Genomic DNA, 25,896 nt, shown 5'->3' on the forward strand with positions numbered 1-25,896 from the left:
GGTCCTCTATGAACGAGTCCACAGAATTTGGAGTGTTCTACGAATTTTTTAGCCCCTCCCACAATCTTCAGTTTCCTTGCTCAGTGTATATTGCTGAATCGGCGGCGATACACTGAGCGTTGGATAGCGCCGCCTCACGACCGACAACATTGTGATGGATAGTTTTAGCTCTATCGAAGCTATCTGTTCAGTGTGGCCGGAAAAGCACTCGCCGTACTTTCTTGAGTAGATACGAGAAATTGTGAGTGTTTTATCCTTTATCCAACTATCCCATCACCACGGATTGTCAGCCGGATGGCAAAGCTGCAAACAATTGTGCCAACTACAAGGGCGATCACCGATGCACAGATTGTTCGTCCTCTAAGCGCGAAGAATGTCGTTAAATTCGAAAGAAGACATCCACATCGAACCGTGAAGAAAGCGGAACATCCTCTCGCCGCCACCAGTGATAAATGTGCAGAACTATGCTGTATTACACGTCAACAACTCTGTACCATCTGCTTCTACACCGACCAACCTAAGCTGGGCTCATGTAGCTTCGCTCCACTACCGCCAGAAATCACCGCTGCTACTCATTCCAGTTCCTCTCCATCAGCTGGTCCAAGTCAATTGAATCTAACGACCAGAATCTCTCAGCGATAAGGAATGAGCGAGGAAATTCTAACGACGGACAAATACACCATGGAACAGCTATTCGATATCTTCGACGAGATGGCTACCAAACTCGCCAAGTGTCATAATCAACATCCAACTCTGGAACGACAGCTCTGAGCAGGCAAACGCGAGGAACTTGGTGATTTTCTTCGTACCAAAAATATTGACATGGTTGCGCTAGTCGAACCACACTTGAAGCCGCAGAATAGTTTCAGCCTTCCAGATCACGTCGTTTTCCAACAATGCCCGTATTGCCAGAACTGGGCATGTCACATATCTTCTCTCTTCTCCGAAAAAAGACAAACAGACTTGAATAAAAAAAAACGAAAGGAACAAATGCTTGTGGCTTTTGTTTCAGTGTATTTTCTTTCACAGAAAACCTTGGCTCGGCAATGTCATATTTAACTGAGGATAGTCAGCGGACTGTGAACAAATCCACCTTCGCATTCAATTGGAAATGAGTTTTTACTTCTTCCAGCAGTTTCTCCGTCAACATGACTCAACAGTCATTCGGGTGTTTAGTTGCTATCTCACTCTAAGGGTTCATATATGACCCCTAATCTTGAGTTTCAATACGTTACTGCGAAGTAATATGTATTCATGAAATTTAGAAGACTGATGTGTATCAGACGGTTTCCGATTATACCGTTTAGTCTTCGCTCCTGGCAAGGACGCCAAAACGTGTGCCCAGCGGGATAGTAGGATACCGCCCGAAGCTGAACGGTGACTGCCTGCTGAGAAGATGGCAAAAAATTTCCCGAGTGCCTGGCACACATGATCGCTAAACTGACGATGCCCGTGTTGCCAGAACTGGGCATGCAACACAGGTCCGATACAATCCAGCATACGAAATGGTACGGTTGCTCTATTCCGGAGCGATTTATCCAAGCTGACGACCCGGCGGGTAAAATTCATCATAGCCAGTGACTAAGATGCTCGGCACCAAGTTCTTCAAACGGTCTTTAGAATTCACTACAGATATTGATCAGGCGCTGGAATCCCTACAATAAGCGATTGCTATCGCTCGTGACATTTAGGTCCCGGTCCAACGACATCAGGTGAGTATCTCTCTCCAAATTGACAGCACCACAAAATATTTGATACGTTTCAGAAACACTTACCGGTGCCAATACCAGCGTACTGGCGACCGAGATAAAAAATAAATGTTTAATAATCTCACTAGGGTAATCCGAGAAAGGATTTTGGTTTTGCGGAATAGGGAATTCCAAAAGAAACTCCGACAAATCCCTCCCATTCTAAGCCCTTTTGGTCCTTGACAAAAAAAAATTAAAAAAGAGACCTGAACCCATCCCTCCCTTGTTTTTGTCTGAGGATTCTCGTGAAGTTAGTTTCTTATTGAATGCCATTGAAAAAGTGAATGTGTTGAGACAACAATTTGTGTTGTCTGACAATCTTGGACAAAACGTTGCTAGTCCCTATGGGCATGATGTGGTTGAGGGGGTCACCGTGGTTGAATGTTCTGACAACTTAATTCCAGAGTAAGAGTCACGGCTGATGAGCTCATACTGGATCCATGGTACATGAGTCACGGCTCATATGATTTTCTAGCGAAAATATTTAATAGATGCTGGGAGGTTTGCTACTTTGCTTCAGTCTGGAAGCTAGCTAAAGTCATTCCAGTTCTGAAACCGGGAAAAGTTCCTTCTATCCCTTAGAGCTATCGGCCCATCAGCTTGCTCTCTGTCCTCTCTAAGCCGTTCGAAAAATTTATCCAAACGTGAGTTCTTGCTTTGATCGATGATTATGGTGTCTTTCCTGAGGAACAATATGGTTTCCGTAAGGGAAGGCCCAAGACGACAGCAATGGCCTTCATTAATGTGTGGCACGATGGTCTTGTGTACAATTCATGCTCAAAGCAATTCAATATAAGTGCAGGTATACCTCAAGGAAGTATTCGGGCCCATTTTGTATAACATTTACACTGCGTCATCCTACCGCTTCCCGGTGATGGAATATTGTGCAAACACCGCTATTTTGTATGATGGTCGCGTCATCGCTGCTCGAACTTGCAAATTGCAGGGGGGAGGGGGTCTGGATCTGCTAACAGAATATTACACCAGTTGGAAAATTAGTATCAATGTAGCAAAGACTCAGACTATCACGCATTCAAGATCCTCTAGACTTGTTCCGATGGATAACGTCAGAATTTGGTTCGGTGACTCACTTATTGGATGGTCCAGGGAAGTGGTCTACTTACAACTCACACTAGACAGTTATTTGATTCTTAGATCTCACGTTGGGAAAATCTCCACAAAATGTAAGATTCTGCTCCGGTCTTTGTATTCATTGATTGGCAGAAATTCAAAACTTTGTCTAAAAAATCAGATGGCTGCATATAAACAGAGCAATCTTAAATAACAGAGCCAAAGCATTGTGTTCGTACCCGCTTTTGTAATAATACCATAGAGGCTTTAAATTTGAAAGTTCATTCGCCTCTAATGTCTGCACGATTTTCCCAGGTTCCTAAGTTTAGAAGACCGTGTTAAGGTAATATATTCTAGTTTGCACAAAGGCAAGCGACTACAAAAGTACTCGCAGCTTGCATTTATTTGCAAAGCCGATTTATCCAGACACTTCGGTTTAGAAGTCTGTGTTAGGCAAACAAATTTCATTCGGAACAAAAATACCCCCGACTTGCATGTACTTTCAATGCCGATTCCCCCAGACACCTTGGTTTAGAAGTCTGTAGTAGGTAAACACATTTCAGTTGGAACAAAAATAACTTGCATGTATTTACAATGCCAATTTCCTCAGACACCTCGGTTCTGAAGTCTGTGTTGGGGAAACACATTTCAGTCGGAACAAAAATACCCTCGACTTGCATGAATTTTCAATGCTAATTCCCCCACGCTCCATGAATTTGGAGTCTGTTTTAGAGAAACACATTTCAACCGGAAGAAAAATTACTTACATGTACAGTAGAACCCCGATTATTCGCGGAATAGTCTGGCTAGGCCAGACTATCAGGATCACGGAAAACGCGAATAACGCAATAAATGACTGAAACTGAGATGCAAACACTAACAAATTCAACAAAGTCCATAGAATTACTAGGAAATTTACTTTCGCGGATATACCGCACTGCGGATCATCCGCTTGCGGATAATCGGGGTTCCACTGCATTTGCAATGCCAACTCCCCCAGACACCTTGGTTCTAAGGTCTGTGTTGGGGAAACACATATCGGTCGGAGCAAAAATATCCCGACTTTCATGTATTTGTAATACCGATTTCTCCAACACTGCTTGGATTTGAAGTCTGTGTTAAGGAACACATTTCGGTAAGAACAAAAATCCCCATACTTTCATGCATTTGCAATGCCGATTTCCCCAAGGCTGCTTGGTTATGATGGCTGTGTTGGGGAAAGCGTAACATTTTTCAGTTATTCGATTGTTTATCTATTGAAAAATAACATTTTATCCATTGCGATAGATGCGTAGAAAAATTCTCTATCGATTGATGCAAACATCTTTCCGATCAAGTAAGAAATGTTCGAGTTATAAGCTTTCGGAATCTTTCATTTTTCCCGGCATGTTCTGTGTTTAGGTTTTCATTTTACCCCCATATACTCCGGTTAGACGTAGTCCCACGTCAAAACATCAAGATATTAGGGTATAATTTGACTCTGAAGGAAGCGAAACAACATATGCCAAAAACCAAAAACACGTAGGATTATATAAAATTCCGTATATTTTACTTATGACGAATTTTGCGCTAACTCGTCTATGGGATTGGCATGAATCTCTCAGAACATATTGAAACTTTCTGGGCGTGAAGACCTTACCTAGTAAGCAATTTGGCATACTTAGGCTTAGGAAACTTAGGAAAGGGCAAAATATTTTTGGCAATTTTTTTATTAAAAAAAATTACTCGAAAATGGTAAGTACTACAAAAAAGTGACCTATGGAAGAGTTTTAGGAAAATCATTTAATTTTCAGAAAAAAATACTGAGAAAATATTTTTTGAAATCCTACACTGAAAAAAAAAAATCGATTTAAAAAAACTAAAAGTCGATTTTCTCAAAATGGTCATCTCAGATTTTGGTGAAATGATAGATAAATATGTGCCCTACAACTCTTCCATACTTTGCAACTTTTGCATATTCACGACAAAAAAGTTTTTCTAACAACAATTTTTTCAATATTTTATTGAAATTAAGTTTATTTCTTTTTTCAGTGCAATTTTGATTTTGATAGGGCAGTTAAACAAAATGACAAATGTATCACGCAATTGAAATTATGTTACTTATCCGAAGAACAGCATACGAAAAAGGCAAGTGAGCTTTAGGAACCATTCAATCACGCGAAAACAATAACGGGAATACAAAAATGGCATTGCTTCATTCCTGTAGATGAACATAAAATCGCAGCTAAAAGTTTTCAAATTCAGTAGATGATCATCCCGAAATCTTCAAAATGTTAGATAAAAATGAAAAAATAGGATAGATATGATGATTGTATCTCTAAGAATATAAGTTAAAATGCACATAGTATAAGATCAGATGAATAAAAATAAATTTCATGTCAAAAAATGTCATTAGTTTTATTAAATTTGATTTGAAATATAGAGGTCTTTTAAACACTCATTAAACATTTTTATTATTATTATTAATTTTTTTTTTATTTTGGGTTGGCTTTCAACACTGAAAAAAAACTTAATTTCAATAAAATATTGAAAAAGTTTTTTTAGAAAAACTTTTTTCCTTAAATATGCACAACGCAATATATGGAAGCAATGTATGGCAGAGTTGTAGGGCAAATATTTATTCATCATTCATCTACCATTTCATCAAAATCTGAGATGACCATTTTGAGAAAATCGACTTTTAGTTTTTAAAATCGATTTTTTTCAGAGTAGGATTTCAAAAAAAAATTTTTTTACTAAAAATTCAATTATTTTTCTAAAACTCTTCCATAGAACACTGTTTTGTAGGACTTACCATTTTTGAGTAAAAAAAGAAATATAAAAAAATGGTCAAAAATATTTAACCCTTTCCATATGTCAGTCTAGATAAATTTTCGGAAAACTAATAAAACAATCAGATCAGTAGTAAAATTAAAATAATATTGGTTCTTAGGATTATAACTCCTCGGATTCAACATCGAATTATTCCACACACTCAGCATTTACTCATACTGTTGGAGTAAATCACTCCACCATCTTTATGCGATTGATCGTGATATCGATAAATCACGTTGCTAAAATTACCAACATTGCAGATTGCCTTTACACCTTCAAATAATTGAAAAAATGCGAACCTGCTGTTCTTTTTATATCCTAGAGTATTCAGGAAAAAAGTACTGGCATAGACTCGCAACAAATCCAGAGCACCTTTTCCAGACATTTCACTAAATTTCTTTCAAACCTTTTCGATTTTATCCAATAGCAACTGCAACTTCCGACGGAGACGTTTTGACTATTATCGGAATTGTAAATACTAACGCTACAAACAGAGCAACCTGGTGATTACGTCTAGCTATACTGACAAATGTTCATGTTCAAACGATTGATTGTAGGCCAAAAAACAACAAAAATGCGTTTTCCCAACACTAATGGTGCTGATGATTACGTCTCCTATGCAAACATGGGCAGTTCACGCCTAGAAAGTTTCATTAAGTTCTGAGAGGGTTATGCCAACATCTGGTCGAGTTGGCGTGAAATCCGTCTTATGGATAGATGGATTGGATTCACACTGAAACAAAATAAATTCATATACCAACAGATATTTCGTATGTGGTATATTTGATCACAAGTCCAACAATATTTTATTCTTTTTCTTAGGTAACTGTAATAAATCATCACATAAACTATGTTTTTCATCACGATTTCTGTTTCATGAATCGTTTGGGTCATTTCCTATGCGGCTCACAGACAATATCACACATCTGTCCAGTATTGGTATAACGATTGCACCATCACTCACCTGTGCTTTCGTCCGCACCGTCATATAGCGATGGCGCCCCGCCCAGGGATCCGTCCGCCGATGAGGAGTGAAAATCTTGCAACAGATTAAACTGACCGCTGGTCACCTCAAAACGCTCGCCACTGTTGGAGAAGTTCCAGTCGAACGAAACGTCCAGCGGATCGGCAGCTACATGGCACGGAACCGGAACCGTTTCGTCCAATGATGCACCAACGATCATGATACTGCTGGAAGCGCAAACCGGCGCAACTGCGGAAAACAAAATAGAGAGAAACAAACATACATAAGCAATATATATACTAAATATTCATTCAAAGTTTGGAATGCTATCCGCACTTTGAGCTTCACACAATCGGCTGGAGGTGAATACTAGGCACGCGGTCTGCCTCACCGGAAAGGAAGAATTTTTAATTTATTCATTTTTATTCATTCGGGCAACGTTTTACGCTCTCATTGCATCCATGTCACTGGTTCCGTTTTTGTAAGCTTCTACAAAGGGGAATGCTGCAAACGTGAACCTTCGGGGTATGTGAATTCCGCTGCCAAATTCGGAGGAGGCTGGCACTCGCAGACCACTGCCAGAGGGTAAAGTGAATTTCATTATTATGCATAGCTCTCTTGAGACTGTTGTGCTTTTGTGTTTATGTTTGAAATTCACGTCCTTCACAGCCGGATAGTTGTTGGTTGGATATTGTGATTTTCTTGCGAAAAGACAAACAGTTCTAAATAGTATAAACTTTTTCCGGGCTCCGTTTCTTTGGGAATTTGTCATGATAATCTATATGTCTCTCAACTCATAAACACTTCGCTTCAGAGTTGCGACATGATTCCAGGAAAAATAAATTAATAATATCTACGAGCGGAGTTTCGGGTTGAATGTTTTGGATCAGATATAAATTTATCTTGAAACTCAACATTTTTGCTCGTATGTTTAGGATAATTGTCCCGTTGGGAACCTCATTTCATGGGCATTTACTTTAACATGTATTTAAACATGATATTTTGTAGGATTAGCGTACCAACAGCGTTCAGAATTCCTGGAAAACAATAAGAGAAGACTGCATCGCTGAATGAAATGCAACTGCATTCCATGATTTTTACACCGTCATATTTAGCTGGTAAAGGTAAAGTTTAGGTGAGGATACAATACCGAGGGAACGTTTCATAAATATGCGCTTACTATATGAGCAAAATAACAATACTTTACATCTGTCGCTCCATAGAATGTTGCGTTTTTTTGACGAATCAAATTTTTGTTAGCTTAGCTTAGGAGATTACGCCTGATGTGAGTAGTGCAAGTTTTCAGATCATCCGGCTACCAGTTTTTTACAGATGATGCTCGCTTCCTTCCGTAAGCTTCACCAGTGCATTCCCTTCGTATTACATCATACCCTTTCCTTTCAGAGCAGTGTCAAATGTTCAGCATACTGTCTGCATTTTTTTTATTTACAATGAGCCTTTTGATGTTATCTAGTCCCTCAAACGTACAACGACCGTTTTATGTTTAATGAAACTATTCATTTATGTGATACTGCTGATTTCATTATTGATAGGGTTGTATTTTTTTCCTTTTTTGAGGCACTGAAAAACCTTTACTTCAACACTACTACAAATTGATAGGTAACGCCATTACTGAGATTCGCGGGGAGAAGATCCGAACTCCTTCCCCTATTAATACAATCATGCAATTTTAGCCGGATTCTTTTTAAAATAAAAATTATATTTTACTTTTATACATAGAAAAGAATTGAACGCAACACGCCGATGACCATTTTTTCTATTTCCACAATAAAACATATTGTTGGGATTCCACTACAGCTCGAACACATATCTATTTATATATTAGGCTGTCAAAAAGTCCTGCGGTATTTTTTTTGAATTTTCATTTGTTCATAAAATTAGTTACAATCATCTGTTTTAAGTCAAATATGCGCCGTTTTGTTCGATGACTTGTTCCCAACGAGATGCCAACTTCATAATACCCCTGTTATAGAAGCTCGCTTCCTTATTGGCAAAACACTCGGATAGCCAATTTTCACAGGCTTCTTTTGTGGCTAACTTCTGACTACCTAGCTCGTTCGCCATGGACAAAAACAGGTGGTAGTCACTTGGTGCAAGGTCCGGACTATACGGCGGATGCAAAAGAACCTCCCATCCGAGCTCCCGAAGCTTCTGGCGCGTCACCAAAGAAGTGTGTGGCCTGGCGTTGTCCTGATGGAGGACAATGCGGCCTATGTTTATCAAAGATGACCCTTCTTCATGAGTGCTACCTTCAAGCGGTCCAGTTGATGGCAGTACAGGTCCGAATTGAGCGTTTGGCCATAGGGAAGCAGCTCATAATAGATTATTCCTTGACAATTCCACCGTGTGTTCGTGTGTGTGAACCTTCCTGGCCGTTAATGAGGGCATGGCCACCGTCTGCGCCGCTTCAGCGGGCGTCGACCACGACCGTTTGCGCTTCACGTTGTCGTAAGTGACCCACTTTTCATCGCCAGTCACCATCCGCTTCTGAAACGGGTCGATTTTGTTGCGATTCAGCAGCGATTAACATGCGTCGATACGGTCAAAGATGTTTTTTGCGTCAACGTGTGTGGCACCCATACATCGAGCTTCTTTGTGAATCCAAGCTTCTTCAAATGGTTAATAACGGTTTGATGACTTATCCCCAGCTCTTGGCCGATGCTACGGCTGCTACTATGCCGGTCTTTCTCAGCTAATTCAGCGATTTTGTCGCAATTTTTGACGACAGGCCTTCCGGAGCGTGGCGCGTTTTCGACGACCTCTACACCAGAACGAAAACGTTGAAACCATCGTTGTGCGGTGAAAATGGAAACTGTATCGGGTCCATAAACTGCACAAATTTTATTGGCAGCTTGAGATGCATTTTTGCCTTTTTTTTATCCAAAATATATATTTTTATTAAGGCTCATATGGCGTTAGCCTAACGGGGCCGGGAGTTCAATATTTCGACAATGTTTGCTTACAACTATGTTAGTAATATGTAACCGATTACTCGCGGTTGGCTCGAGGTTAATATTATAAGTGTTCTCATAATTGGTATGTTGCAGTCTTCGATGCTCTGTACGTGTGCCCGACACGGGATACTTCCTATTGGGATGCAGCTGACCATTAATCAGCAACGCCCCTCTAGTCTGTACCCCATATCTAACGTGGTGTGTCTTCTCGACTCGATGAATCCAGGATAGAATGGTCACTAGCCGGCGCAATCATCAGCTCGTGTAGAGTTGTCATGAGCGGTTCAACCTTTGGCTCTTGTTGAATGATCAGTGGACTGCACAACCTTTGGCCCGTGTATCTGTAAAGAGTGTGTGTATGTATTGCCGCGACTAAGTAAAAGTTTATCGATCGGATAGGAGGGATATGAAACGGGGACACAACGAAGGAAACATCATTAAACGTTGACATCGGCGTTTCTGAGGAACAGGTATAGATGAAGCAGAAGATCAGGATCACGGCTACCTAAGATATCCCGGATGGGGATATCCGATTGTCTGCCTTTTGCTCTCAGTGCTCTAGAGAGCTGAGAGCGAGCAGCATGGAACCGGATACACGACCAGACAACATGCTCGATGTCGTGGTAGCCATCGCCACAATCACAAAGATTGTTTGCTGCGAGCCCAATGCGATAGAGATGCGCGTTTAGGTTGTAGCGATTGGACATAAGCCGAGATATCACGCGAATGAAATCACGACCTACATTCAATCCCTTGAACCATGCACTCGTCGAGACCTTAGGGATAATCGTGTGTAACCAACGACCGAACTCATCACCACTCCACATGCGCTGCCAACTTACGAGCGTATACTGACGAGGAATGTGGAAAAATTCATTATAAGCAATTTGCCTTTCAAAAAGTGTGCCTTCTAAAGCGCCCACCTTAGCTAGCGAGTCCGCTTTCTCATTCCCCGGAATCGAGCAATGGGAGGGAACCCATACTAAGGTAATCTTGAATAATTTTTCGACCAAAACACTCAATAGTTGTCTTATTCTTGTTAGGAAATAAGATGAGCATTTATCAACTTTCATTGAGCGGATTGCCTCTATTGAGCTGAGACTGTCTGAAAAAATAAAATAGTGGTCGATGGGCAATGTTTCAATGATCCCTAATGCGTAATATATCGCACCCAGTTCAGCGACATACACGGAACAAGGATCTTTGAGTTTGAAAGAGGCACTGGAATTTTCATTGAAGATGCCGAAGCCAGTGGACCCGTTTCTGAATGAACCGTCAGTAAAGAACATTTTATCAGATCTAACTTTCCCATATTCAGCCGAAAATAACGGAGGAATAGAATCGGAGCGTAGGTGATCTGGGATTCCATGGATTTTTTGTCGCATGGACAGATCAAAAGTGACAGAGGAATTGCAGAAGTATGGGAAGCAAACTTGGTTGGAGATGCCTGGTGAAGGGTGCACGTCGTGGGTAAGGTACTCATGGTATAAAGACATAAAACATGACTGAGGAGTCAGTTGGAGTAGATTTTCGAAGTTATCAATCACCAATGGATTCATGATCTTGCAACGGATGAGAAATCTGTAGGATAATTCTGTGAACCGAAGAGTAAGCGGGGGTACTCCTGAAAAGACTTTGAGACTCATCGTATGTGTCGAATGCAAACACCCCATTTCTATACGCAAGCAACGATATTGTATTCTCTCCAGCTTGAGAATATGAATCCTGGCAGCTGATCGGAAGCAAAAACTGCCATATTCTAACACTGATAATATCGTTGTTTTGTTCAACTGAATGAGGTCTCCTGGATGGGCACCCCACCATGTTCCGGTAATTGTTTGGAGAAAATTGATTCTTTGCTGGCATTTCTGTTCCAAATACGCAATGTGTATTCCCCAGGTACATCTGGAGTCAAAATATACTCCAAGGTATTTGAAAAACATCGAGTGCCTGATCGCTTTGCCGGATAGGTGAAGCTGGAATTGGGCGGGTTCGTGCTTCCTAGAAAAAACGACCATTTCGGTTTTCTCCGTAGAGAATTCGATACCCAGCTTGAGAGCCGACGTGAACAGATTGTTCAGGGTATCTTGCAAGGGTTTTTGCATAACGGCGGGATTAGTACCCGTGATGGAAATAACTCCATCGTCTGCAAGTTGTCTCAGCGTGCAGTCTCTAGTTAGACAATCATCTATATCATTAACGTAAAAACTGTACAAGAGGGGGCTTAGGCAGGAGCCTTGTGGTAGACCCATAAAACTGAATCGAGAAGATTTCAAGCTGCCATGATTGAAAAACATGTGCTTTTCTGACGGCCACACACGTTTTCTGAGGCCACACACGTTGACGCAAAAAAACATCTTTGACCGTATCGACGCATGTGAATCGCTGCTTTTTTTTTTTTTTTTTAGCAGACTTATCTCACTTCTTAACTAGGCGAACCTAGCCAGAATTTTCACCTGCCCCCGGGCTTCTGAATGCCAAAGGGGGACTAGGCTCTGCGGAATGCACGTATCTGCATGCTCGTGCTGTTTTAGTCCTGACCGAGGAATTGTCGGACAATCGCGCAGGTGCTAAGGATGACCGACTTTTGGATGCCGGCCAATTCCTTCTCGATGTTCAACACCTTTAGCGCTTCCAGAAGTGTCTTCGGGATAATTCCAGTTCCAGAGAGAACGACTGGAACAATTCTTGGGACCTCCCTTAGCCCCCACAGTTCTTTGAGCTCCACGGCCAATGGTCGGTACTTGCAGATTTTGCGACCGTGGGTCTCCTCCAGATTCTGGTTCAGTGGAATAGCGACATCGATGATGGTGACTTTGCGGTCGCTCTTGTCGTAAACCATTATATCTGGGCGGTTGTGGTGGATCGAGAGGTCGGTCAGAACAGTGCGATCCCAGTACAGCTTGAAACGGTCATTTTCCAGGACAGGTGCAGGCAGGTACCGGTAGTTTGGTACGTTGTCTTCCAGTAGAGCACATTGGAGCGCCAGTTGTCGATGAACAATACGGGCCACGTTGTTGTGGCGCTCGGTGTAGGCTGCGTTGGCCAAAACGGGACAGCCTCCCATATGTTTTCACCTGGTTGATGGCACATCCGGCAAATGTCATCAACGTCTTGATGCCAGACGTACCGCCTGCAGTTTCTCGTCGGCATTATCCTGTCCTGGATGGCTATCATGTCGGCTTCTACTACTGAAGAGAGTTCACCACGCGTTAGCCACAGATTAGATGCGGCCTTGTCGACGTGTGGCCGGTCCAGTTGATGGGGGTGGGCACCATGCACTGCCTTCTGCTTCCAAGCTGCAATCTTCTCCTCCACTGTCTGCAGATTGCAGTTTAGTTGGTACTCCGCTTGCGCCAAGTGCAGAGCGCTGTATCGTCTGTCAGCGGCGCAGACAGCCCGGTATAGCGCGTTTTGGTTGGCGCGTTCTGCGAAGTACTCGCGCAGTTGTCGTACCTGGGCAACACACAGTGCAGAAATGTCGACGACCCCCTTCTTTGCGTGGTAGTGAAACTATCCAGTGCCGATTGAGGATGGTGCATTCCGGCCTCTTTGAATGCTTTCCTCATCCTCCTCTCAAGGTCCTCTAGGTCAGTTTTGCTCCATTTGACTACACCAAAACTGAAGGTCAGCAGGGGAACCGCGAATGTGTTGATCGCGCGTACCTTGTTCCCCGCGTTGAGGAAAGTCCTCAGGACACAGTTCACTCGACTCAAGAACTTGTCTCGCAGCTCCGTCTTGATGTCGGAGTGGCGAATCCCGGTGAGCTGTCGGAATCCAAGATATTTATAGGATTCGCCACGAACCATGTCTCTTATAAACTCGCCGTCATAGACCTCGTAGCCTCCGGATTCGGTAAGTTGTCCTTTCAGCAGGTGGACACAGCGACACTTGTCGAGGCCGAACTCCATACAGATGTCCCTGCTTATGTCTTCGACAACCCGGATAGCTACACCTAGACGCTGACGTGAATCAGCGTAGACCTTGAGATCGTCCATGTAAAAGGTATGGGTCACTTCTTCGTGGGCGCCGTCGCCATACCTTATTTTATAGCCATGACCGTTTCTATTGAGCGTCCTACTGAGGGGGTTCAATGCCAGACAAAACCAAAGCGGGCTGAAAGAGTCGCCTTGGAATATCCCCCTCTTTATCTGCAGCGTTCTAGACTGCAACACATTTTCCCCATCACTAAGGTGCAGAGACGTGCTCCACTGCCTCATCGCATGCTGCAGGAACCTAACGACGACGGGATCAATTTTGTAGAGCTCCAATACCCGGACGAGAAACGAGTGAGGTATGGAGTCATAAGCCTTCCTGTAATCGATATAGGCCATGCTTAGGTTCCGCTGGTTATAAACCGCCTGGCCGACTATGGCTGCGTCGATGATGGCCTGGTCTTTGCAGCCATGCGTATTTTTTCTGCATCCTTTCTGCTCTTCTGCGATGATATGGTGTTGTTCGCAGTGGGCAGAAACTTTGGCGGTTATGATGCTGCTTAATATCTTGTACAGACTCGATAGGCACGTTATCGGCCTGTACTTTGATGGGTTCAATGTGTTGCTGTCTTTCGGGAGGAGGAATGTGACGCCACGGGTGGCGAATTCAGGGAGGTTGTGTGGGTCACGTAGCACCTTATTGAAGCACTCAGCTATCTTTTGATGTGCGACGGTCAGCTTCTTGTGCCAGAAGTTCTGAACACCATCGGGGCCCGGTGCTGCCCAGTTCCTCAGGTACCGCGAGGCTTCGCGGACATCGTTCTCTTCGACGATGATAGCTGGCATCTCTCCAATTTCACCACAACTCTCCTCCTCCCGTCTTAACCACATTTGCCCGTCGCGATGTTGTACTGGGGTCTCCCAAATACCAGCCCAGAAGTTCGTCACATCGCTAATATCTGGCAAACCTTCGCGGTAGTCGGGCTTCTCGTCGCTAATGTGGTCGTAGAACGCTTTTTCGTTATCTCTGAACATCCGATTTTGTTCCTGGCGCTTTGCAGAGTCAGAGTAACGTTTCAGCCGTTTAGTTAGGACGCTCAATTGCTGTACCAGTGTGTCGAGTTTTTCCGTCAGCTGGTGAGCTCCCAGCTGGCGAAGTTCAGTAGGCCGCACGATCACAGCAACTTGGCGACATAATTTCGCCGATCTGCTGCCTCTTCTGTACGCCATCAGTCTTCCAATTGCGGCGCGCTTGTTTAGGATCCGTTGCTCCAATCTCCTTCGCCATGGAGGCTCACGCCTTTCACGGAGATGTTGGAGCAGTCCGCCTCTTGGCCTAATACGGTATCCTAAACTTTTGGCGGTCGCCACAGCAGCACAGTAAACTTTCAGTTGCAGCTCCTCCATGTTCTCAGCATCAACCAAGTGCAGCGGAAGAACGTGCTCGTTCATGAGCTTTACTGCACTTGTCAGCCTGCGGGAATGCTGCAACTTCGGGATCCTGGGACGCAACAATGGGTCTGTGTCGCGGAACTGTGAGATCGCCTCGTCGTAATGGAAGACCAGATCGCGTAGTAGTTGTTGATCTGGCTGTGGGTCTTCCGGCTCAGGGGGTTGTAGTACTGTGGCCTCCACTGGTGCTGATTCGCGTGCCCCACTCGCGAATGAATTGCTCAGCCGTACTGAACTTCGTCTCGACACATCGCTTGCTCTGTTGTTCCTGGAGCTTATTTCTCTCTGCACCTGCTGCTTGATCTCGTCGATTTGCGTTTGGGAGAGCATGTTGTTGCGTACTATCGCTCTACGCCTCGCGTTCATCGCGTTCTGATCAAGCCTCCCGACGAACTCTGGATACGCTTCCTCGAACATTGTTAGTATTCGAGGGCGACCGCTCATGTCCGTCTCCAAAGCAGTGCAGATGTAATAGGCGCGGATCACGAATTCATTCATTTCGTGTGTCCACATGATCCGGCGTCTAGTGGTACCCACAAGTGTGGACGACTGTCGTCTGGCAGTCGCAACACGTCTCGTAGGCGCAGCGTTTCTTGGGTGATGTCGATGGCTGCTGTTTCCGTGTGGCGGTAGCTCTTCGGGTTGAACCCGGCTGGTGGCCCGCTCTTGCACATCGCCCTCCAGCCGCTGGCCGCTCGCTCTTACGCCCGTTCCAGGACCAGCTCCAGTTCGGGGACCCTCCTCGGGTGATCGCATTCTAATTACTCTTCGTGAACGTAGCTCCATTTTCTGGGTGTATCTCCTTTGCCCGGGAGACAGCGGGTTGGCAAGGCCTCCATGACCCGGGAGGCCTTCCCCGGGAGAGATATAGCGCTCTGACTCGCTCGCACCCCCTCACTTAGCCACTTTCGACACCCGTTCTCGGAGCCAAGACCAGGTGTGTGTTTCCAGTTCACGCCCGATCTAAAAATGTCGTCATATGATCTTCGTGGAGGCGTGAGATAGGAACATTTGAGACCAACAGGCAGGCTCCTACCCTATGTTGATCCCCATTTGAGAACCAATTTTTTTTTTTTTTTTTTTTTGTCTGTATTATAGTGACTTTCAACTCATTTGGCTGGTTCGTCACTTTTACTTCCATTTTTGGAAGAATATCGGGAGTGAGAATTGAACTCGTGACCTTTAGCGTGAGAGGCATGGATGTTACCACTACGCCAGATCGGCTCCACCGTGAATCGCTGCTGAATCGCAACAAAATCGACCCGTTTCTGAAGCGGATGGTGACTGGCGATGAAAAGTGGGTCACTTACGACAACGTGAAGCGCAAACGGTCGTGGTCGAAGACCGCTAAAGCGGCTCAGACCCCTCATTAACGGCCAGGAAGGTTCTGCTGTGTGTTTGGTGGGATTGTCAAGGAATAATCTATTATGAGCTGCTTCCCTATGGCCAAACGCTCAATTCGGACCTGTACTGCCAACAGCTGGACCGCTTGAAGGTAGCACTCATGAAGAAGAGGCCATCTTTGATAAACAGAGGCCGCATTGTCTTCCATCAGGACAACGCCAGGCCACACACTTCTTTGGTGACGCGCCAGAAGCTCCGGGAGCTCGGATGGGAGGTTCTTTTGCATCCGCCGTATAGTCCGGACCTTGCACCAAGTGACTACCACCTGTTTTTGTCCATGGCGAACGAGCTAGGTAGTCAGAAGTTAGCCACAAAAGAGGCCTGTGAAAATAGGCTATCCGAGTTTTTTGCCAATAAGGAAGCGAGCTTCTATATCAGGGGTATTATGAAGTTGGCATCTCGTTGGGAACAAGTCATCGAACAAAACGGCGCATATTTGACTTAAAACAGATGATTGTAACTAATTTTATGAACAAATGAAAATTCAAAAAAAAAAATACCGCAGGACTTTTTTGACAGCCTAATATATAAAATTCTCGTGTCACGATGTTCGTGGTCGAACTCCTCCGAAACGGCTCGACCGATTTTCATGAAGTTATGCACTGAAAACTTGGTAGGCATGAGAATAGGACGTAAACTATATATGATACCGCTAGGGTACCGATTACCATATGTTTTATACCGATTAGGGTGGTCCTATGCAAAAAATAAAATTAAATAATTTTTAATATAATTTTTTTTATAAATTTAGCATAAAAGTACATATAACCTCAATGGTTTACCTCCATTTCCTATTTTTAATCACGATTTTAGTATTTTGGTATAATAATATCCAAATAATCGACCCGTAGATTGTTTTTCAAAGAGAACGAATGTCATTTGACCTTGAAACGCAATGCGTATAGACGTCATTGAGCTTCGTGTTCTATTTCTGTGAAGCGTAAATTGTTATGAATTTTCGAATGAAATAAACACGCTTTTAAAACAAAAATTTTAAATGAACTATGGCTCCATTGTGTGTTCTGTGTAACAGAATATATTCAAGATAATATTTTAGCTGAAATGCAAGGAGATTTATAGAAAAATAGTTGAGTTAGGGTCACGGCTATGTCTACTAAGTATTCAAACAACATCGAATAAACATTTTCATTCAAATTTCAACAATTTAAATTGCTTTCGGGTCTGCTGATGACGAATTATGGGTGATTGTTCGATATTGTTACCACAAACATAGCCTTTTTTATAGCCTTGCATGGCAGATGGAAACTGCAAATATTGAGGTACAATAAATGTTTCTATGGTGGTTAGACTCTCCACCCCCCTCTCTAAGGGGGGGCTGCCATACAAATGAAACACAAATTCCTGCATAACTCGAGAATTTATCAAGCAAACGAAACCAAATTTGGCATGTGGAGGTTTTAGGATGCAATAAGTATTTCTATGGTGGTTAGACACTCCTCCCGCTATCTAAGGGTGGGCTGTCATACAAATGAAACACAAATTTCTGCATAACTCGAAAGCTAATCATGCACAATTTGGGATGTTAGGGTTTTTGAGTATGAGAAATGTTTCTATAATGGTATGACACCCCTTCCTCCTCTGGAATGGAGAGGGGGTCTCATAAAAATATAACACATATTTCAACCAAAAATATTCCAAACAAACATGACAGTTGAAAATTTTCAGAAAACTCTGAAGGAAAAAGGGAAAATTCGGAAAATTAAATTCCCATGTGTTCTACAATTACATAGTGACAAGTGCTGTCTTCTTCTATCAATACAAAAAAAAGGATCTCCAGATGTGTTGATAAGAGCAGAACTCGAGGAAGGAATTGTTCGGTTTAGGGCTGTCTTCATTCTATCATATTTTCTGTATAAAACATTTATTCCATGTAACGGAGAAACATGTTATTTACAAGTGGTTGAAAAATCTTGAACGAGAATTGTGTCTGAAAATAATTTGATATTATATTGATGAGTTTTGTTAGAAATACTAGGAATTTTAAAGTAAAACGTAAATTCAACGGAGACGAACAGAAGATCAATCAATGAACAGTTCTGCGATTGGACCCATGAACTTGCTCATAGTAAGAAAACGTCCATGTTTGAAGGTATTGATAACAAAAAACAAATTTTGGACGGGACGTAGTTTTCCGGGTCAGTTAGTTGTACATAAAAACATACGCAAACAAACCATAACACCTTCAATTTATAAAGCCGTCAATTATAGCCTGATATTACTGATCTTTCTCCAACCGGCGACAATCGATTATCATTTTAGTTAATTCCAAAGCCCTTTTTCATATTTGAACACGTTACACTTGCAACAGTGAGGATAATTAGGAAAACGCAATCTCACGTAATCAGTAATTACTTGCATCCAGCTTGATTCCAATAGAACTACAAGCCAGTAGCAGTAATTAACTTCTGTCCACCTGGCATTCGTTATCTGATGCGGCGGTCTACCCCGATTCAAATTTGTTCCACATTATTCGTCATACTCGAGTAGCAGAAACGATCACATCCGGTTAGCCTTCGAGTGAGAAAGTGTCACGTTTAAACTTTATTACTCATAAATAAATCTTACAGTGCGATGCTGCTCCCTTGTGCACAACCAATCATAACTTTATTACAAGGAAACCGCCACCATCTGCATAGTCACACAGTGTGGCATGACTCTCAGGGAAATTATACACCATTTCTTCCCCGATTCCCCAAACAACTTGGAACATTTATTTAACTCTTGTTTGCAGTCCCTCAACCTCTGCCTTTCCCAGCACTTTCGTGTTCCGAAAAATTGAAGGAAATCATTTGTTCGTGCTTATCCGAACAGTGTCGCTCCGTAGGGCTGAAAGTAGAAACAGGAAGCTGTCTGACAAGAATCTTGTTAGTTATAGTGCAAAGTTATTCCGGCGAGAGTAATTAGTCGGTTACGGCTTGAGTCACTCACTGGTGGCGATAGTGGCATATTTCCAGCATGACTGTGTAATCCTCATCCACCAGCATTTAGTCAAATAGTTTAACACAATGATGAATCCCTAAGCTTTTCCTTATACGAGCCATCGACAATTACTGCGACGAGTGTCTCTCTGATACGACCTGACGTGGATTTAATCCGCAGAAGAACGATGAACTTCTTGGGCGAAAACGGCTAACAGAATGGATCTTAAACTGGTGTATATTGTTGTACCAATAAGCACAACTTTTGCGACAAAATTTCTCGAAGCAACTGAAGCAGTTTTGGAATCAGTGTTTTCGTTCGTGTTCATCGATCTTTGATAATGAGGAGGATGATTAGAAAAGTTTCTTAGCCATCCGCTGCGGTAATCATCGTTGAATTTGTAATGAAAATAGCGAAACAGATGGAGACGACGAGTTCATAACCTTCGACTGAACAAAGCTGAATGAGAAAAAACAGAATCTCAACAGAATCGTTTGCTGTAGAAATATAACTGTTGCGGCGATGTAATTGAATGATTTTGACACGCTTTTTGGAGTCTCATATAATTGATTCGTTTACACACCATTGCACTTATTTTGACAAATTGCAGATTCTTTCCTTCATCGAATAATTTCCTTAACTAGGAGACAGTTGAAATTATATATAGCATCTACATCAAACAATAGTACCTACAATTTAAACACAGTGTCACATTTGAATGATCTGATAAGTCAACGAACAGTTATTATAAAAATCAATTGCAAATCGTATTTTATTGCAGTATTGCTTTCAACTACATATTCTTATTTAACAAGTTCAGTTAGTTATATGGAGAATATTCGAAAAAACGTTTTTGTGTAGAAAAACAATTAATTAATTAATATCTCAACAATAAACATAGTCAATATTTAGTTTCTTTTTCGTTGTTGCCAATGATTTGAAAAAGGTCCGCACTGCTTCCTTGCTGCTAAGCGAATCGAACGAGCACTCGCAAAGCCTCTCGATCGGATTTAGGTATTGAATTCGTGCAAGACTGTCCAAAAACCTTGATGTCTCGCTCTGAAAACCATTGCAGATTTCTCTTACTGACATGGATGTTCTATGGGTACAGGTAACTAGAGAAGCATTCGTTTTCATTACATGGAGGCATTTATCCGCATTACCGTTCGGTTAGGGTAGACCCTAAGGATCATGAAATAGTTACCTTCTACTACTACATGGGCTGAAAAGTATTGGGATTTCTAATGAAAACAATCGTGCCACTCTGCAGATTGCCTATTGGACTAAGGAGTGTGGTAATGGATCCACGTTCCATCTATTGTCACAACACGTAGAAAGAAGTTCACTCGATTCCGCTTCAACAACGCCAAACTGGCTGTTGAATCATCAACGCGTCGCTGTTTTTGGTTGACGGTCAGCAAACGCGGCACCCATTGCGCGAATAGCTTTTTCATGTCCAAAATGTCGTGCCAAATGTATCCCACTCGTTCTTTTGAAATACCTACGGCCTCAGTTCAGGTTTGGGTAAGACGTACCGTGACGGTAAAACGCATCACCATGGAAAATCATGGAACACGTGGTAATCGGCACGATTTTTCTGTGTTATGTGTGTTATAACTTCCTTTTTTCAAACTCAACATCAGAGAAGTTGTAGATCATACCAATTGTTTCATGTTCCGAGATTTTGCTGTCATGAAGAATCTCAATAACACCATTGTCAAAAATAGTAAAAAACTAAATAAATAGTCGTCGAAGTTGTCCTTGTTATTCTGGTGTGATCATTAATTCTCTGTCTGAATCCAGCGGCTTGGGTGATTGCTTTCAATTCATGAGATTTCCTACGTTCGGCTCAATCAATATTAAAATCACAGGTAGGGGAAGTGGGGGCATAGTGGTCACCCTAGGAAAAATGTCCATTTCCAGCGTCCACATACCGCTACAATTTTCGTTTTTCTAAGAATATTATAGCTCAACTCATTGTTGTTCAAGGTAGTATACGGCTTTTACTATAAAAATAGTACATTTTACATCATTAAAAAAAAGGTGAAAAATAGAACTTTTTTTTTTGCTGGGAGGTAAAGTGGTCACCTAGTGGGGGCAAAGTGGTCAGTCGCTAATATCGAGCTAAATGGGATAGATTTATGCGTTTTTTCGTCCAAATTTGTTCAACTCATATTTGATATAGTAGGTGCATATATGAAATAAGCTTTGCCTATTAACCTAGATTCTCAATTTAAATTTTCTCATGCATACAAAAACGTTGTAAGAAACACATAACGTTCCGCATAATGAGGCTTGATTTAGTTGGAGTGGCATATTTTTCCAGGGTCAAAGCCACAGAAGGAACCTCTTCTAGAGCAGAATGTGATGAGGTATATTAGCTTTAGTAAACATACATTGTAAGTCGTTATGCACCTATGACCACTTTGCCCCCAAACATCAAAGTAATTTCTATGCTAATTAATCGCTGAGATTGAACAAAATATATGTTCACCTCTCCTAGAATATGTGAACAGTCGTCCAAACTGATGATTTGTCTAACATCTCAGATTGAGTAAAATAAATTTCACGATAAATTCCTTAGATACCATGCGCACAGAACTACGGCTGAATGGCTATCAAAGAGTAATTTCTGTTTTTATTTATATTTCGACATGCGACAGTTCTACTGAAGTACAGGGTGACAGGTACAACGTTATTTTTAAATCATTTTCATTTAATTCCTCGCTAAATCCGATTATTTTAATGGTTGGTTTCAGTGCTTCTGGTATTTTAACCTCGTAGTCCTGACCCAACTTTTTTTCAAAATTATCCTTCAATAACTCTATTGAGTTTTTATCCGTAGCAGAAACAACAACAGCGCCATTTATCCGTTTCGCAGGCCATTTATATTTAATCCCTTGAGATTAACATTTTCTTTCAAAACTTGTCTTGTAACATCTGACTCTTGCGTTGTTTTTGGCTTAATGATTAAAACTTTTTCCCTGGTCAAAATTCTGTTTTTTGTACTAGTTTTTTTTTATCAGCTAGACTTTCATTTGTTGTTTTCCTAGCATCTTTCAAAACCGCAGCAAAACTGAATGGAGTTGTATTTTCATTTTGATTTGCTGGCTCGTCACGTCGGCGCTTTGTCGAATTTGAACGCAGATTGTACCGCTGAGGTGTTTCCTCTGCATCTGCGTTAATAACAATATTGTTTTTCAATATATTACCAATATCCGTCCGTACTGCCACTTTGACTTTGAGCTCAAAGTTGTTGGCCAAGTCAACTAAACCTCATTGATATAACTCAAAATTTTACTGACGGAGTCATCAAAGTGATTATTTCCGAAACCATTTTCATGTAACAAGAGACAAGTATCACAAACAAAAATGGCATTTTTTATTTTTTTTTCAAAACATCGATATCTTCCCGCACCGCGCTTGGTAAGCATACAATATGTATTGTTTCATGACACTTACCGTGGCACTCTATCGCTTCTGTGTTCGGATCTTCTATCTTCTCACAACAGGGGGTGGGTGGGTCTGCCATGCAAATGAAACTCAAATTTCTGCATTACTCGAGAATCATTCAAGCAAATGAAACCAAATTAGGCATATTGAGGTTTTAGGGTGCAATAAATATTTACGGTAACTAGATACTCCTCCTCCCTCTCTAAGGGGGGGCTGCCATAGAAATGAAACACAAATTTCTGCATAACTCGAGAACTAATCAAACAAATGGAACCAAATTAGGCATAATGCAGGTTTTAGGGCGCAATCTATGATCCATCTATGATGTTTCTATGATGGTTAGACTCTGCACCCCCTCTCTAAGAGGTGCGTGCGTGAGGTGCATCTGCGGTGCTTGTACGGCCCATTTTAAATTCACTAAACCACCGATAAACCGTTGTTCTCGAAGGAGCAGAAGTGGAATAACATTTCGTCAATCACTGCATTGATTGTTCAGAAGTTTTTCCCATCAAAGAACAATGTTTGATCAAAATACGGTATTCCTCTTTTTCATTCTCACCGCTTCTTCATCATCATCACCTCGATTCACGAGTAGAAAGCAGAGACGCAGGGTACGTTTATGACAAGGTAATCTGGACTCGAAGTGTGTACGACACGATTCACTTATACACTCTCAACTATGACATCTTAGCTTTGACGGAAAGCAGCGATCGCAAAGCAATTCATCACATTCATAAGTGTTTTTGTTGTTGTTGCGCATATTACGTGTTTTGCTACTTTTTTTTTAATACGTCAATAATATGTGGGATAGAGCAGTTAGTGAACCATTAAAGTCAAAATAACGGAACTAGTACCCAGGATATGTTGTTTCTGTGCAGCTTTTTGAAACTGGTCTTTTTTATGGCGGCTCGACTGCGAAGGAATATATACAAAATATTTCTGCAAAATATTATATACCCGGATGCGTGAGCGATCGGTCATTGATGCCCGGGCTCGAGTCCAACTAGAATTATGTAAACATATCCCACAAATTATCATTTCATCGGTTCCCGAGGGATGTGGCCATTCGGAAGAAATGGCTTCGATTCTTCGGACAGGTCCTAAACAGCAATACTAAAAACATGTACATTTGCTCGCTTCACTCCAGTCCAGATTGTTCATGCATATCGATGGCTTGGAAGTACAATATCGTCGAAAACTTATAGCAACGGGTAAATTTAAACAAATCCAGATTATACAATTAGTACAGAAAATAGTTTATGTTTAGCTGTTCCTACTGTCAGAAAGGGCAAAGATTCTCATGCTTCGGGAAATCATAACCGGACGGCTCGCCGAAAGGTCTTGATTGATAATAATAATTGATAAAGCAAGAGTTGAATCCATTGATAAAATCCGTAACATTCGCGGAATCGGTCCAATTTTCTAATGGGAGAAAACATGACTATCGGATATCGAGAGCAGCACCACCAACATCTCTAATGAGAAACCTAGCGATTTGGCCGGTTCTGATAGCTTGATTCAAGCACTGCGACAAGAGGTATCGGAGAGCTACAGAAAGCTTCAGGAAGCTAAAATCCATATTGCCGAACCACAATTTCCCCTAGGCTTTGATTAGAAAGAAAATCTAATTGGATTATCTTTACGCTGCAATGGATAAATGTATACATTAAGCTAAAATACAATAGAAATAAATTAATTTTGACAAATTCATAATACCGTCCCATGATACTTGCAAAGCTAACACATCACAGCATCACTACTATTGATGCACTAGTCAGTCCAGACTACCTTATCATAAACGAACCCTGGCAGAGACGCGAGATGAAGAATAGAAGGTGGGAAGATTCATGAGTTTTGGTTGTGTTAAACTTTGATTGTAGTAGTAGCTAGGAAGATAGGAAGGTCACATACCAGGCATACCAGCCAGTTACTCAAATGGTACAAAATTGAATGTGTCAACGAATAACGTTGAAAAAGGATATACAGAAATTAATTACATATTTCCAAAACAATATTTTTCGCACTATAAAAAAACAGATCATGTCACGAACTTTATTTTTTTCTCTGATTTCTTCTTATGTCAGAAATAGTATTCTAATGTCTACTTTGTTTGGATTTTAGAGCAACTTCATGGAGTTTTATCTCTTGTCAGCAATTGTAGTTACTTTTTCAACAATTAGGGTGCTGAACACTGCATTCGTCTAAAACTAAGACACAAGCGGAAAACTTTTCATCTCTATCTAGGTCATACGGAGTACGGAGGTCATAATTAAATTTATTTTTCAAGTGCATTTTACATGAAAAAAAGCTTGCAATCTTGTTTTCATGTACTGTCGAATGTTTCTCCGTCAAAGGAACAAAAGATTTTGTGAAGTACATTGGACGACCGAAATACGATAGAAGCAGACAGAGATATTACCTTTTGTCCTCCTTCTGCGCACACAAAGTACATTGGACGACCGAAATACGATATCGGGTTTCAGTGTAGAGTGCAATAGGCTTCAGCTCGAGTGGCATCCCAATTTTGTACGACACGAAAGTAAGATATCTTGTATCTCTTCCACGAGGAACAAGTTTAACCACTTTCAAATTGGTACTTTCCAACTTCGATTCCACCAAATGTTTGGTCTCTTGTTCCGGTGCAACCAGATTCGTATCGTATCGTATTCGTATCTTACAGGTGCCGACTCCGCAAATGACTTTGGCATGACGACGGGAAGCGCTATCGTCGACGGAATCAATCAGGGATTTTCTTCTTTTTTTTCAATCAGGGAGAGAAAAAAATAAAATTCGTGACATGATCTGTTTTTTTATAGTGCGAAAAATATTGTTTTGGAAATATGTAATTAATTTCTGTATATCCTCTTTCAACGTTATTCGTTGACACATTCAATTTTGTACCTGTTGAATCGATGAATTCGTTCGGATCCTCAGAAAAAGACGTTATTTTGCCTTTTTTAAGCTGTAATTTATTTATTGACCTTTAGTATATTTTTTAATTTTACAAATTCATCAACTTACGTTATAGTTTCCAAAAAAATCGAACAACAATTAGATCTGTTAGAGAACACGTTCTTTCCATAAGTTGGTTAAATAGCTCAATGAAAAAAGGTAATCATCGGCTTGACATAGCTGTCACA

General features: G+C 41.6%; 1 protein-coding gene across 6 annotated transcripts in view; it reads right to left on the bottom strand.

Annotated features, from left to right (window-relative positions):
* LOC129769468 (uncharacterized) overlaps window positions 1-25,896 on the bottom strand; it is a 565,408-nt gene that overhangs the window by 62,678 nt on the left and 476,834 nt on the right. For all 6 annotated transcript variants that reach the window (XM_055771806.1, XM_055771799.1, XM_055771792.1 and 3 more), the window contains one exon: window positions 6,598-6,846. In XM_055771806.1, coding sequence (XP_055627781.1) covers window positions 6,598-6,846 — 249 coding nt within the window. The remainder of the gene's footprint in view (window positions 1-6,597; window positions 6,847-25,896) is intronic.

Source organism: Toxorhynchites rutilus, chromosome 1, assembly GCF_029784135.1.
Source record: "Toxorhynchites rutilus septentrionalis strain SRP chromosome 1, ASM2978413v1, whole genome shotgun sequence".
NCBI classification, from domain to species: Eukaryota; Metazoa; Arthropoda; class Insecta; order Diptera; family Culicidae; genus Toxorhynchites; species Toxorhynchites rutilus.